Below are 16738 nucleotides of genomic sequence, written 5' to 3'. Positions count from 1 at the left end.
AAAAGGAGCTCCATGACCTATCAATAATTTTAGCTTATTTTGATTGTTAACCATCTTCGCTAGCCAAGGGTAACGATCCACTCCCGCTTTCTTGGCCAGCGAAGATGATTGTTAACTAACATATAGCATTGATTTTAAAAACTTGATTTATTTAATTTCACCTAAGATCACCTTAGTACATCATTAAGTCCAAATACATTGAAACCATGACGGATCTTTTATATTCAATAATACCAGTAAAATGTTAATATTTGCTTAAAAATCACTCGAGGAACAAAATGACAAAAGATATACAATTTTATTATTTTAATATACAACCTATTTTCCGATGAGATAGAAATTCTAACAGATTAAGGACTGATATACCTTTCGGAGTGGCAGGCAATGCCGCATTAAGATAGATTAAGGTAACACGAAGGATATGGAGACTTCATTTTCTAAGTATTTTATCTACAGTTACTTTCAGACTGTCAACTTGGAGGTTTTGAGATCGAACCCCGCTTGTGTCCCGGCGCATACGATCTCGACATTTCAATCCAGGACAAAAAAAGGGGGGGGGGGGCAACTCGAATGCACTTATGGTAAAAAAAGGTAGGGTCCAACCACGAAGACCACCCCCTGGATCCGCCACTATTTATTCATATTTTGATATATCCAGGCTGCATGACAAAGTAAATATCAATGAAATGTGGTATGTTTCCTTGGAAACCTGCATAATTAGGTTTAAGGTATATGATATCAAGGAAAGGATAGTTTGGGTTTTAACACTTTAATAAAATGTATCTACTTTCTTTATTAAAACAAACTTCCTTATAAAAACCCTTTGTGTACTTTTATATTGTTGAAACAGGTTGAATAAATTGTATAAAGGCAGGTGAATTATTAATGAAGACAACTTCATTAATTAGAAATATTGTTTTAGTACACAGTTATCGGTCTTTGTATAACCTGTTCCGATTTTACGGGTCATTGATCAATTATGCATTAACCATATTAGATTGTCATGAACAAAATCACGGGTACTAGTCCTACTAGAAGCTTGGAGCCATTATGTACCATTCATTGTTCTGTGGATTGTATTTGTTTATTTCTTCTGTATATGCCTCGGGTAAGTAGGAAAAATTGGTTTTAGTCTATTATAATTTGTGTCATTTTTCAGCAAATTATTGAAACAAAACTATAAAATTGTAAAGCAAATGCTATGACATGATTCATAGATTGAAACCAACATCAATACTTAGAATTTAAGATGAGAAGAAAGTCAATAAAATCAATGTCAAATAATAGCAAATCAGAAAATCTGTTTCATTGAGAGAATAATTAATGTCAAACGCAATCTGGACTTTATTCAACGATTTTCTAATCAGTAAATGCACGTTCACCTGCAATTTAACAATATGACGTTTTATTGACCATCAATGTGTCGAGTACACCGAGTATTTATACATAACAAATTATCCCATAATTTAACAGCTGATGATATGTTTAATGAACGTTATTGTATTTCTTAACCGATTATGGTATCGATGATACTAACGATAATTTAAGTATAAGAATCATTCATTGTATGCACTTTGAAAGGTGAGAGAAAATCATTGATGCATTGAAAATAATATCAATCACCACAGTCAATTACATTTCTTTTTTTATTTTCATTTTTACAAACAAACTTTTTTTTGAGAGTAGTTTTGCGCCCGTGTTTAGCTCACCTGGCACGAAGGGCCAAGTGAGAGTCTGGCGTCCGGCGTCGTTAACTTTTACAAAAATCTTCTCCTCTGAAACTACTGCGCCAAATAAATCCAAACTTGGCTACAATCATCTTTGGGTTATCTAGTTTAAAAAATATGTCCAGTGACTCGGCCGCCACGGCCAGAAATAGAACATAGGGGTAAAATGCAGTTTTTGGCTTATTACTCAAAAACCAAAGCATTTAAGGCAAATCTGACAAGGTGCATAAATGTTGATCAAGTCGAGATCTTTCTGCTCCTAGATTTTCAGATGAATCAGACATCCCTTTGTTGGGTTGCTGCCCCTGCATTGGTAATTTAAATGATTTTTTTTTTTTTTTTTGGAAATTTTACTGTTTTTGGTTATTATCTTGAATATTATTATAGATAAAGATAAAGATAAAGTGTAAACAGCAATAATCTTCAGCAAAGTAAAATTTACAAATAAGTCAACATGACCGAAATGGTCTAAGGAGTTATTGTCCTTCATAGTAAATTTTTGACAGTTTTCATAAAATTTGTAAATTTTTTCTAACATTTTCTACTGAAACTACTGGGCCAAGGTCATTATAGATAGAGATAATTGTAAGCAGCAAGAATGTTCAGTAAAGTAAGATGTACAAACACATCACCATCACCAAAAAAACAATTTTGTCATGAATCCATCTGATTCCTTTGTTTAATATTCACATAGACCAAGATGAGCGACCACAGGCACTTGTCTCAGAAGAAAAAAATCCTATATACCTTATTATAACACAAGGTACTTAACTTGCATTTTAGAAAAATGTTACGGGTGGTGACGAAGTTCCGTTATATGCCGCTTTATAGGCTGTTAATCCCACTAAAGCTTGTTTTATCGTAAATCTAAATTGATTTATCTTTACAATGGTGTATAACATGCCTACATTTATTGTCGGAATCATCCGTAGCAATCCTACCAAAGTATGTCAATCGTTATAATTTTGCAAACCGCTGAAGAATTGGCAATAAACGCGTCATGCTCCTTGTATATATCGGTTTCCGATTGGTCAATTCTATGGGAAAGTCTAAATGATTCTCGGAGTTATCTGATCTCGTTTCATTTCATACGTAAAGTCAAGAGAGAGTCTGAAAGACATTGACGTCATGGGAAAATTTGTAACTTATTAGACATACCACAAACAACAATTGTTAGATTTTTTTCACGGTATATCATACAATTTTTCTAACTGTATGATAAGTTCTATTCATACGAAAACTAACAGATTTTTTTTAAAATGATTTTTATAATAAATCATTTACTGCGGCCGTTTATTGCCAATTCTTCAGCGGTTTGAAAAATTATTACGATTGACACACTTTGGTAGGATTGCTACGGATGATTCCGACAACAAATGTAGGCATGTTATACACCATTGTATATGTAAATCAATTTAAATTTACGATATAACAAGCTTTAGTGGGGTTGACAGCCTATAAAGCGGCATATAACGGAACCACCACCTAACATTTTTCTAAAATGCAAGTTAAGTACCTTGTGTTATAATAAGGTATATAGGATTTTTTTCTGAGACAAGTGCCTGTGTGAGCAACACAGGCTCTTTAGAGCCTCTAGTTTAATTAAAGCCTCTAGTTTAATTTATCTCTGTCATAGACCTTTGTCGCGTTTTTCATCATTTATAGAAATACCATACAAACTGGACATCAATGTATTTGAATAGTATAAGTATGGCATTATGGTTTATGTTGATAAATCAAAATTATAGTTTTATTGTAAAAAAAGAATCTGTATCAAACACTGTTAGATGTAACTAGAATTTAGGATGGCGAATGACGTGTACACATGAATTACAATATATGACAAATAGCCTTAATCTTTAAAATATATCTTAGAAATAAAATATCTATTACTTCTAACTTTCATTTAAAATGTATTATAGTAAAACATAAACCATTTATGTTTATTTTTTTAAACCGACACCAAGACACGCGAAAAGCTTCATATTGCCTCATTGCCATAAATAATGATTTACGCTCTTTCTGGAAGCATTTGACAACAATTCAAAATTTACACAAACATGTCATTACAAAAATAAGTAAATATTGCAGAGAGTATGAAAATTGTGACATATTCGACGCTGAAAAGTTTTAATTGCAGTTGAGACAACACATTTATTTTTGATTTCTTAGTGTTTTTTTTATTCTATAAAGTATCTGTTTCGTAATGCACGTGTCACACTGTCACGATTTTTATATACGATGGACACCCGAATGCGAAAATTGTAAGTTCGTACGAAGTTGGTCCCGATCTCGTTAAAATACCAAAAAGTGACCGAAGCAAGTACGATGAATAACGAAGTGTATACGATGGTGCCGAAATTATATACGATAGCAAAAGATGGACATACGAAGGTTAACCGAAGACGGGTATTTAAGCTTCATATCTCAGCCGAAGCCTACACGATGGATCACGAAGGCTACACGATGGATTACGAAGGCTACACGATGGATTACAATGATGGCGCGATGGCCATACGATGTCTAAAAGACGTCGTGTACAGCTTACGATGCATTTAATTTTATCAATATTGAATATATATTATATTGTACATTTCATTTCTGGTTTAATCATAAGATAGAAGACCGTGGGCTTGAAGGGTAAAACTTGACTCTGAGTATCTGCATATAATGACACCCGCGGCAAAATCAAGGAGAGGGAGAAGAAGAGGAAAAGGGAGGGTATGAGTCTAGCAGGAAAGTACAAGACCAAAAGAAAAATAGATACAGAAGTGGAAACTTCGGAATCGGATACCCATAGCACAGAAAAAAGGAGACAAAGAACTGGAACATACGAGCTCAAAATGTGTGCACTAGTCTGAATAATCACCCATAAGTATGCCCATGTTTACTGATCTATCATAAAGGTAAGGTAATTGGTTCGTTGATCCCTTTTATTCAAAAAGAGCTCTTTCCAGGAGAATATCATAATGATAAACACAAAGGGAAGGATGTGGGGGAAGCAACAAATGCGGCAACATATGACATATAGAAAACAAAATGGTTATGGAGTAAACATTCGTGTGACAACAACTCAGACGATACATAAAAAATCAGAATAATGAAAAAGTTGGTATATACGTGTACCTGCAGTGTTGGTGTACGAGGCGCGTTTATGATTTTCATTATGTTACTTGATATGAAAAATTGACAACAAATAATATTTTACTTGTTAAAATAAATCCTGAGCCTGTAATAGCTGCTCTTCTTGTTCCATTTGAAAAAATAGAAACAATGTTGTCGCCTTTCTTGTTCGCATAGAATCATATGATATGAGCTCCATGTTTTGTGAACATCTTTCTTAACTGTCGTATTAGACTGACCAGTGCATATCGCGCATGGCAATTTAAATGTATTTAAGCGCGAAAATTAACTTACATTTAGCTGGATTTATTGCCGTCGTAGTTCCATCTTGCCGCCTTCCTACCTTTTTTCGATGGCAACACGACGGGATTACGAGGTCTTCACGAAGTCGTGTTGCCATCGTAAGACCTTCGGGTAGCTTCGTGATTCATTCGTGTAAACATCGTAATGTCAAAACTGCCCGATTGGAACAATGGAAACACGAATGCAATACGATGTTCAAAGATGCATTGCCGGTGACATTACGATGGTGAGGATGGTGATACGAACTCAATACGAACCCTCAACATAGGACGCACATTCGGGGATTTTTAAACATGTTAAAAAATTTAGAACCCTTCCCGAAGTTGTCCCCGAAGGCTAGAAAAAGGGGCCGATGGTTCTACGATGGTTAAAGATGGCACTACGAATTGCCCGATCTGGATACGATCAGTCCCGATTTTGAAAATTTCCATAATCATGTTGCCATCGGCGTAAAAATCGGGACAGTGTGACGCGGGCATAACAGAGCACATATTGACGATGTTTGAGAGCTTATTTGAAGCTACCAAAGATTAAGTTCTTTAATTGATCAGTTTAAGATTATGTTGCATTAAGTGCCTTTGGGTTTTTCCTAAACGAATTGTTGACTATAGCTGACAATGCGGTATGGGCTTTTCTCATTGTTTAAGGTCGTACGGTGATCTATATTTGTTTTAAATTCTGTGTCATGTTGGTCTCGTGTGGAGAGTTGTATCATTGGCAATCATACCACATTTTTTTATATATATATTAACATTCAAAGTCGTCAAAACATTTTCTTTCAATTATCATGTTGGTTTTACTTTTAACCCCTGAAAAGTGTCACTCACAAAATCTAATTACTCTTTAGTAGCATGTGGTGTTTTTTTCTTTTTTTCATTGGTAAAATTCGTTCAATTTCATCCGTTTTCCGATATTACGAACAGCAAAATTGGTTACATTCTAGTAGTCATGCTTTGGCAATCATCCGAGGCTAATGTATTGTTTTAAATGTATTTAAGGGTCTAGTAATGGTGTGCCAGGAACAACGTATACAAAATGGACTTGGACAAAATGGTTTGATACAGACTCAGGCGAACGCGAAACAGAAACCTATGAGTCTATTGTAGCAGTAAGTAATGATCTCCTATGATAACTAAGACACACTTATGAGTCTGTTGCAGCGGCAAGTAACGATCTCCTGTGAGATATAAGACAAACCTATGAGTCTATTGTAGCGGTAAGTAATTATCTCATGTGAGAACTAAGTCAAACCTATGATTCTATTGTAGCGTTAAGTAATGATCTCATGTGAGAACTGAGACAAACCTATGAGTCTATTGTAGCAGAGAGAAATGATCTCCTGTGAGAACTCAGTCAAACCAATGAGTCTGTTGTAGCGTTAAGTAATGATATCATGTGAGAACGGAGACAAACCTATGAGTCTATTGTAGCAGAGAGTAATGATAAGGGCATACGATACAGTTACAGGGAAGGTAATGACGTTGCTAACGTAATTTGTTATTTTCGCGACGTCAAACTGTGACATATCGAGAAAAGATGCATTTTTCGACTGATTTTTATCATTCAAACTGATTTAATTTGAAAACGAGTTCATGGACCCCTATTTTTCAAAGCGGCATTTGGTTTCATTTTGCAAGGAGATTATGTGACCCAAATTTTATAAAACTGTAAATAGAGGATTTTTTTTAATTGTGATAAACATGCAGTAAAAAATTACGTTTTTTCCTCAATTCATGAACATTTGATAAATATGAGTTATTTCTGAATAAAAAATTGCATATTTTTTAAAGATATTTATAAAATACAGAAATAACCCATTATTTAACAAAAAACAATTTGTTTTTATCTTTTATAACAAAAAAGTTATGTCTTTTTTTCGAAAAGAAATTACGGCCACAAATCTGAATTTCGAGCAAATATACAAAATTTCGACCTCATTTTACTCGAAAAGTAGCACATGAAGGTATATTTTTTATTACATATTTGATTTAATCAGGTAAAAAATAGCCTATATGCAAATTTTCATGAACTTGTAAATACAGGATCAAAACTGTATCGTATGCCCCAGTCAAACCAATGAGTCTATTGTAGCGGTAAATTAGGATTTTCTGTGAGAACTTAAGTCAAACATATGAGACAATTGTAGCGGTAAGTTTTGATCTATGAAAATAAAGTCAAACCTTTGAGTCTAGTGTAGCGGTAAATAATGATTCCCTGTGAGAACTCAGTCAAACCAATGAGTCTATTTTAGCGGTAAGTAATGATCTCCTGTGAGAACTCAGTCAAACCAGTGAGTCTATTGTAGCGGTAAGTAATGATCTCCTGTGAGAACTCAGTCAAACCAGTGAGTCTATTGTAGCGGTAAGTAATGATCTCCTGTGAGAACTCAGTCAACCCAATGAGTCTATTGTAGCGTTAAGTAATGATCTCCTGTGAGAACTGAGATAAATCTACGAGTCTATTGTAGCGGTAAATTATGATTATCTGTAAGAACTCAGTCAAACATATGAGTCAATTGTAGCGGTAAGAAATTATGATCTATGAGAACTAAGTCAAACCTTTGAGTCTATTGTAGTGGTAAGTAATGATCTCTTATGAGAACTAAGACAACCTATAAGTCTATTGTAGCGGTAAGTAATGATCTCATGTGAGATATAAGACAAACCTACGATCACCATTCTGGAAATTAGATACTATCAAGTTGAAACCTTGTTTGTCGGAGTAGTTTGGACACAGTGCGCGCACACTCTGTTAAAAATGTAAAATACAATCGATCAATGGAATGCTTACAAAACTTGCCACTGGACGTTAACGAACAGAAACCAATCAAGCATAAACACAATGCTTTGTATTTTAAAAAACGTAAAATAATTAATTTGATAAAATAAAAAGCACTACAGGTGCGCTTTTGACAGACTATAATTTTCTTTTCAGAGAGGTTGGAACATTTGTCGTGGTGGAAAACTCAAAGGATGTGAATGTAAACGAGATGACACTAAAGAAATTCTGTCTAATGGCGAATTCTTCAATACCTCTCATATACTTGGTACTGATCTAGAGTGTAAACTAAATGGAATCGAGTGTCATAACATTTTATGTATGAACCTTGCAGTCCGCTTTTTATGTGAAGGTAATACAAATGTATTGAAAAAAGTAAATAGCATTAACTTCGTAGAAATAGTGTAGATACTTTTACAAAAAACCGCTATCTGAAATGTCAACCAGCATTAAAGAGGTATGGTCAATTTCCATAAGATAGGTAAATTATGTTTTAAATAGCCCGATAGATGCTTATTCTAGTACATTAACAAACGTCACATCATCCTTTTTTCATACCTTGAACAGGTATTCCTACAAAAGACAAGTCCAAGACTTTTGTTTTTTTATATTGATGTTATCTAATTGTTAACACCCTTTATGCGAATAAGGTACCATACCACGTGGCTTGTTAGGAAGACAATTAATATCGAACAAATTCAAATGGGGTGCTGTTTTCTCATTCTGAATATATGTTTATCTTTATTTGTCCATTAAGATATGATCATAGATATATTTTAACCGAACGACAATATCTGACATCAGTTGGTCATAGAACACCTTGTGATATAACTTCACAACACATGTGATATGGCCTTTTCTGGCATTTTAACTAATACAATAGGTTCTTGATGTTTTACATACAATCACGATTTGTAGTGTAATTGATTTGTTCTGTGGTGTTGTTTTATTTTCTGATGACTTAGGTACCGGTGCAGGAACAGTGGGAAACATTTCAGTAGTAGTATCTATACAGTTGGTGAATTGGCGACAAAATTGCTGATGACTGCATTTGTTACATAACATAATACCATGTTCAAAAAAGGTTTCCAAAAATTGTTTGTGTTGTTTTGAAACTTGTATACAATGGCCTTATTTAAAGTTATGTGCATATCCCAAATACAACATTTGAGCTTTAATTTCTATATAATCAATTCTCATGTTATTGGTTATGTACAGGCACCTACTTCAGTTTGACGGCAGTTGTTCCGTATATAATAAATGTAAACACACTAATAGTAAGTCGCTAGTATGCACAGTCATAGGAATATACACCATAAACTTTTCTTCTTCAGTAAAATGATATATTTATAGACAAAATGATCCAGAATGACTCGATGAAGTAACCAAACATCCGAAAAAATATGATAAAAACATTATCTATAAATATTTCAACACACAAATTTCAAAAAAACTATGTTAGATTCAAACCCTGTCTTGATAATAATCATTTCTTTCAAGTTCTAAGCTCTACCGATTGAGCCACGGCGATACATGTATATGATTTTGGTATTTATTATTTTTTGGTTTTAAAGTAAATTTTATTCTTTCTGCTCTTTTTGAAATTGTCCCTTCTTTGAAAAAAAAATATGGAGAAGTTGGCCCTACCTCTTTGTTTCCCAGAGTTTTGATATGTATATATATTTTGCATGATGAGTCTTGAAGAAGTGCAGTATTGCAGGTAGTTTCACACCATACCTCTTTGCCAAAGAAAAACTATTTTTACAGTTTATAGGTGATGTTAAATTCTGCATTGAATGTCCACAAATATTCACTATTTTTTCAGTATTTTACTTATAAATGGACTTAGTTTTTCTGCGTGGAAACATAACATTCACTCTGTGGTTCAAGTATTTGAAATTTTAATAACTTTCTTAAACTATCCTGGGCTTGTACCAAACTTGCACAGAAGCTTGTTTATGATCAAAAGATAATATATAGAAGTAAATTTTGTTAAAGAATAAATCTGTTTTTTCCGTATTTTACTTTTAAATGGACTTAGATTTTCTGCCAGGAAACAACTCATTCACTCTGTGGTTGAATTAAAAAAAATAATAATAACTTTCTTATGCTACTTTTAATTTGTACCAAACTTAGACAGAAGCCTGTTTATGATCATAAGGCTAAAGCTAGTATTTAGAAATATTTAAAATTCTGTTAATATTTTGTACCTGTGTATCTGCATTTTACTTATAAATGGACTTAGTTTTTCTTCCAGTTACCATTACATACAGTCTGCAGTTAAAGATTTTAAACAGTTGTTAGATTCATAGACTATCCTGAATTTTTAATAAACTTGGACAGAAGCTTCTTACAATCAAAAGATAGTATCAAGAGGAATATTTTTATTGATTTTTTGTTGAGCCTGTGATTTTCAGCAAAAGTAGGCGAGACAATGGGTTCGGTGGAACCCTTACAATTTTTTATTATAAATATATTTTTATTCGTATGCAAATACGTTGAATTGTTTTCGTACTTCACGCTACATATCTTTTAATCTATGTGTTAATATTTTCGTGTTGCAATATAACGCATTTTGAAATGAGAATAATAACAGCAGTATATAAAAACATGTGTTCTTTCAATCGTACATAATAATTTATAAGTTCTCATTGGCGGATCCAGTGGGGTCAGGGGGTTGGAACCCCCCCCCCCTTTTTTGGGGGCCGATCAATGTATTTGAATGGGGACATATAGTTGGAACGTCCCTCCGTTTATTTGTAACCCTTATAAAATATCCAGAAGGGGAATATCAATTTTCCTTTCATTGCAGAATCTAGAGATACAGGGTGTAGATATTAAACGTGTTGATTAGTACTCGTGGAGAATGATACTTGCAAATGGATGTCAAATAGATATGAGTGATTTCTCTCTTTCAATGTTTTTTTCATCCCTCAGCTACAAGCAGCTTCATTGAAAAGAAAAAAAATTCTTCAATTTGATTTCTACAGCGCCCCTAACAATCAAGTGCTTAGATATCAACCAGATGAATCAGAATGTTCCTGCTCATTTGACCAATAATGCTAAATCTTTATATTTTTTTTTAGTCAGTGGACAACCAACCACCTGCAGGTTATTGTCCATACAATTATCCCAGAATACCATATTTAGTTATAGTTTTACTGTAGTTTCATATTTCTAGATATAATATAATATTTTTTGTTTATTTCAGACGTGATTCTTGAAAGTGGATCAGCAGTATTTTATTTTCTGATGTTAATTATACCAGTTGTAGTCATACTGTTCAGATTATACTGTTGGGATATTGTGAAGAGACGAATTAAAAAAAGACCTCCTGGGAATAGGAACACACACGGAAGTTCTCAACAAGATGTTATAGATATGTCGATATTTGACCCCCCATCATACGATGACTTATTTGGTTCCCAAACACAAACGCGATTCGTTGATATCAAATGCAATAATTGTAATCACTTACAAAACACGTGTCACTCTTTAACTGACCAATCAAATACAACTGCTCAAAATTCAAACTCAAGAAGGGAAGTCTCTAGTGTAAACTGCTCGTGTGAATGCCATAACACAGATAATTGCATAGCTTCATGTTTAAGGGGGGCTTCACGGTGTGAATCTAATGATAATTATTCAAGGATAAATGCTGCTTATATTCACAACAACGAAGCAAATAATAATACTGAAAACAGAGCAAGGACAAATAGTATTTCTATAAACGTAATCAGTGGGGCATGCATTGAATCTTTGCCTCCTACTTACTCAGAGGCCTTAGTTATTTTGAAAAGGACAGAAGGTTTGGATGCAACACATTTGTGAAGGAAATACAAAATGTTAACAATAAACATATGCAAACCATACCAGATAGATTAGTTTTGAAATTAAATTCGATTGGAAATTGAAACATTCAAATGCAAAAACTGTCTAGTCACATAAAAATAGCACGAATGGTTTGAATAAAGTTTTTCGAAAAGACATTATATTTGTGTCTAATATATGTAGTTTGTTGTCAATTTCAATATCTAGTTTGACACCAACGCCTGAAATAGATTATATATATAAATGGTTGGAAATTATTCATCTAATTTATTTAGAAATTGTTTTTTGTGTTGTTTTATTTGTCTTTTCGATGTGATTTTTTTCAAAATTTGTCATGGTATAGTAAGTTTGTTTTCGACTTGTGTATTTGAGTATCCTCTTGGTATCTATCACCTTTCTTTTAAGAAAAAAAAGAGTGATAAATGGGATCATTGTTGTTCGATTTCAATCCTGAGAAATGAGGAGTCCGGTAGAATACCAAACGGATTTCATGTGGTTTTATAGTAGTTACACAACAAGGATAACAGGATTATCAACATTTGAATATTGGATAGTTCAACATACCATATCATCTACCAAATACCTGATTCATTCTAGAAAATAGACGTACAAACAAAAATACACAGTAACAAATAACAAATAGTCCAGATAACTTGATTTCGTACAGGAACAAAATGTGTTGGTGTTCAACCATGCGTGCGCACAGACCACCATCTTTATATAAAAAGAAGACATGATTGCCAATGAGAGAACTCTAGTTCACTAGTATACCATATGCCACAAAACTTAACAACTTTAGATCCCCGTATGGGCTTCAACAATGAGCAAAAGCCATACCACATAATCAGCTATTAAAGGTCCCGAAATGACAAATGTAAACATTTCAAACGAGAGAACAAACGGGACTTAATTATGTACAAAATATTGAACAAAACAAAAACATACATGTACCACAGCATCAAACGACAACCAATGAATAATTTACAACTTCTTATGTCTATCAAGATGCAAATTATAAATGCATTTGAATTATCACTTTTATACGCCCGTCAAAATTTTGACGGGACGTATTATGGTATACAAATGTCCGGTGTCCATCTGCCTGTCTGTCTGTCTGGCGTAAACATGTTGCACCGTAGCTTAAGAACGACTCATCCAAATTTCATGAAACTTAATATAGTTGTTTCTTATGATGGTCAAATGATCTGTATACTTTTTGGTGAAATAACAATTAAATCTTTTTGAGTTACGGCACTTTGTAACTAAAACAGGGGTGTGTTTTTTTTCACTAGTCGCATCGTATCTCGAGAGCTATTGTTGATTATTGCTTAAAACTTTACAAACTTCTTAGTTATATTTATCTTAATATCCGTACACTTTTTGGTGATGATGTTATTGAGTATATTGTAATAAGGAGGAGGTTTCTTTACATGTAGCACAATATCTCAAAAACAATTTTTAATTATTGCTTTAAAACTTTACACTTCTTTGTTATATTAATCTAAAGATCTGTATACTTTTTGGTGATGATGCAAAATTCTATTTTTGAGTTATTGAGTATTTAGTTAAAAAGGGGAGTTTTTTTTTTACAAGTCGCGCCGTATCTCAAAAACAATTAATGATTATTGCTTATAATTTTACAAACTTCTTTGTTATATTAATCTAAAGATCTGTATAATTTTTGGTTTTGATTCAAAGTTTTATTTTATTGATATTTAGTTTTTGGTAAATTTAAAAAAAAAAACAGTGGGGGGGGGGGGGGGTGGGGGGGGGGGGGGGAGGTTTCACGTGTCCCGCCGTATCTCAAAATATATGTTTATTGCTTAAAACCTTCTAAGAAACTATTGATGATTATTACATAAAACTTCCACACAATACGTGAGGCGTATCGCTCATGGCGCAGCTGTTTTTTTTTTTTTTTTATATTTTAAAGATGTAATTAGGTGAGGTTTTGTGTCAGATGTTTGGACTCCTTGGTTTTTTTAAATACGATACCAGGTAAAATATTTTGCCCCAGAACACCTATTCATCTTTTAATATAAGACTTAATATAGCTCATAAAAGGTCATTTGACAAAATTTAAGCAGATTCTTGATTTTCTTTCTTTTGATTAGAAACCCAAATACTACCAATGCAAATATAAGGTAAAAGTCCAAGTCAGCTTTTCCCCGCCATATTTTATAAATAAAACATCACAAAAAGGAGGTCCATGACCTATCAATAATTTTAGCTTATTTTGATTGTTAACTAACACATATATCATTAATTTTAAAAACTTGATTTATTTAATTTCACCTCAGATCACCTAAGTACATCATTCAGTCCAAATTGTACTGTTGGAATATTGCGAAGAAACAAATTAAAAAAAGACATCCTGGGAATAGGAACACACACGGAAGTTCTCAACAAGATGTTATAGATATGTCGATCTTTGATCCCCCATCATACGTATATTTTTCTGCGTTTCGTAGTATAGTAGAAAAATAATGTATTGCACGGTTAATCAAGACTAAGTGTAGTCACGTGTTCAGAATGACCAATGGTCAAGGTTTTTTATGGGTTGGCGCCAAATCTATTGTCCGTGTTAAGGTCTTTATTCTAGCCGTGGACGTTCAATAGTAAATAACACAATGGACGAGCCGGTGATTAAACAGTTAACAGCAAACGAGGTGCATAACGCTGTCCAGAGTTCTCAGAATTCCATGCTTTCCAGAATCGACAATCTGATGAGTAACAAGCTAGGTTTTTTGAAAGTTCCATGAAAGAATCCCAGAGGCAGCTGTCCGATAGCAAAATTGCAAACATACAAGAATTGACAATAGACAATTACGAGTTGAAACTGAAAGGTAATAAAGAACAGCACAAGATCAACACCAAAATCATCAAGAAGATGAAAGAAGCCCAATCTAACCTTCAAGACAGTCCAATGTGAAACGGTCAGATAGATTCAGCAACCCAAAGAATTGGTGAAGGTATTGATTTGCTAACACATAGGCAAAAACTTGTGAAGATGGTTGATCAATCAGAAAGCGGATGGAAGACGGTAGAGGAATACCAGACGAACAGTCTAGCAGATAATTCCGAAGACGAGAAAAGAATACACAAGCTGATGTTAGAGCTGCACAGAAAGTGAAGGCGGAGAGAAAAACAAACAAGAGTAGATTTACCCCCATTTCGCACCCCACATCAACCAGATCGAGTGCACCCATACCTGTTCAGACATCATTACCTGTACACAGACAAGGGAAATGCTACGAATGTGGAAAATCAGGTCATTGGCCTTAAGATCATGCTGCAATGAAGCAGAACTTTGATAAGATAAGCATTGACTTTGAATATTTATCAGATTGTCAAGATTTTGAAGAATTCGGTATTTCCGATTCTGAAAATAAAAAGAATGATTGTTTAAACAAGTCTAGTTTTCTAAACGAAAACAACATGTTGATAAGTAAACAAGTAGAAACTAGATCGCCAATAGGCATGCTTAAAAGGCTTTTAATCATTGGACAAAATCAGGTGCTAATAATCAAGTATTAGAAGTGATTAAGAACGGGTATAAACTACCTTTTTACACTGTACCAGGCATTTGTTCTTTAAAAAACAACAGATCGGCAATAGATAATCCTGAATTTGTACAGAGTAAGATAGAAAAATTAATTAGTTTAGGTTGTGTGTTAAAAGTAGATCTCATACCAAAAGTAGTAAATCCTTTGACAGTAGCTAAAAATAAGGATTAGTTTTAGACGCCAGGCATGTAAATCCGCTCTTGCATAAATTTAGATTTTAGTATGAAGATGCAAGTGATGCAGCACATTTGTTTAACAAGCAAGATTTTCTGTTTTCATATGATTTTAAATCTGCATACCATCATATTGAGATATTTTCTGAACATAAAACATATCTTGAATTTGCGTGGGAAATTTCAGGAAAGATTTCCTATTATGTTTTTAATGTATTGCCATTTGGTATTTCAACAGCTGGTTACATTTTCACTAAAGTTGCTAGACCGGTAGTACAGTATTTTAGACAAAAGGTATAAAAATCATCATGTATTTAGATGATGGCATAGGTGGCGCGGAAAATTATGAGAAAGCGGTCCTACTAAAAAGCGCCCGGAAGCGCCCGAGAGCGCCCGGGAAAAAGAAAAAGCGCCCGGAGAAGGGAAATTAGCGCCCGGTGGAGAAAATTATGAATTTGAATAAAATTTTATAACAATTGTTTTTCTCTAACTATAAAAAAGGGTATATAGAAGAATCATGAACTATATTTTCCTCGATCAAAATGTATATTTTGTTATCTAAAAATAATCAGTGCCTGATGTGTAATATTTTCGCAACTGCATGGTAAACACTTTCTTATTCAGACACTGAATATACAGATTTATTATATCTTTTATAAAGCTAAAACTGATCCAATGGCTATGCTTATCAGGGTTTTAATGCAAAGTTTTAAATGTACACCAGACTCCTGCTCTTTATCCCCGTGTTTTAACTACGGTGCATGTATAGTACTGCTTTATTTGCTGATTTATTATGTATAACTCTTTTAATTTTGATTAAATTAATATTTATCTGTGACTTGAAATTTATTTTTTTACATTTTTCATGTTGATATCGTTTTTTTTAAAACATGTCTTTGACGTCTTACATTTTATAAATCTTCTGCATGAACTGTGATCCAGTATTATCTGTCTTTTGAAATAGTATTTATATAGTATTGCTAGAATTGAAACATGCATACTTGTTTTTGTACTTTATTACGAATGTCTATTATCTGAATTTTCAAATTACTTGTCTAAAATTAAAAAAAAAAGATCAATGTTCATAACTGATTTCATCGACACTAAGTTGTCTCATGCCAATAAAATATGTTTTATATATTCCCCGGGCGCTTTTTCTTTTCCAAGGGCGCTTTTTCTTCACCCGGGCGCTCCCGGGCGCATTTTAGTAGGACCCTGAGAGGGTCCTACAAAAGGG

The 16738-nt window shown here is 33.5% G+C and overlaps 1 protein-coding gene across 1 annotated transcript; it reads left to right on the top strand.

The window, feature by feature from the left end:
• Positions 1–952: 952 nt before the first annotated feature.
• LOC134711835 (uncharacterized) lies at positions 953–11960 on the top strand. The gene is made up of 4 exons (XM_063572762.1): positions 953–1108; positions 6152–6261; positions 8088–8283; positions 11143–11960. Exons 1-4 carry the CDS (start codon positions 1051–1053, stop codon positions 11760–11762), a joined length of 984 nt encoding a protein of 327 aa, XP_063428832.1. The 5' UTR covers positions 953–1050; the 3' UTR covers positions 11763–11960.
• Positions 11961–16738: the final 4778 nt, after the last annotated feature.

This window comes from Mytilus trossulus, chromosome 3 (genome assembly GCF_036588685.1).
Source record: "Mytilus trossulus isolate FHL-02 chromosome 3, PNRI_Mtr1.1.1.hap1, whole genome shotgun sequence".
NCBI classification, from domain to species: domain Eukaryota; kingdom Metazoa; phylum Mollusca; class Bivalvia; order Mytilida; family Mytilidae; genus Mytilus; species Mytilus trossulus.
Note: the sequence above shows the minus strand (reverse complement) of the source record. Positions and strands in the feature narration are given on the sequence as shown.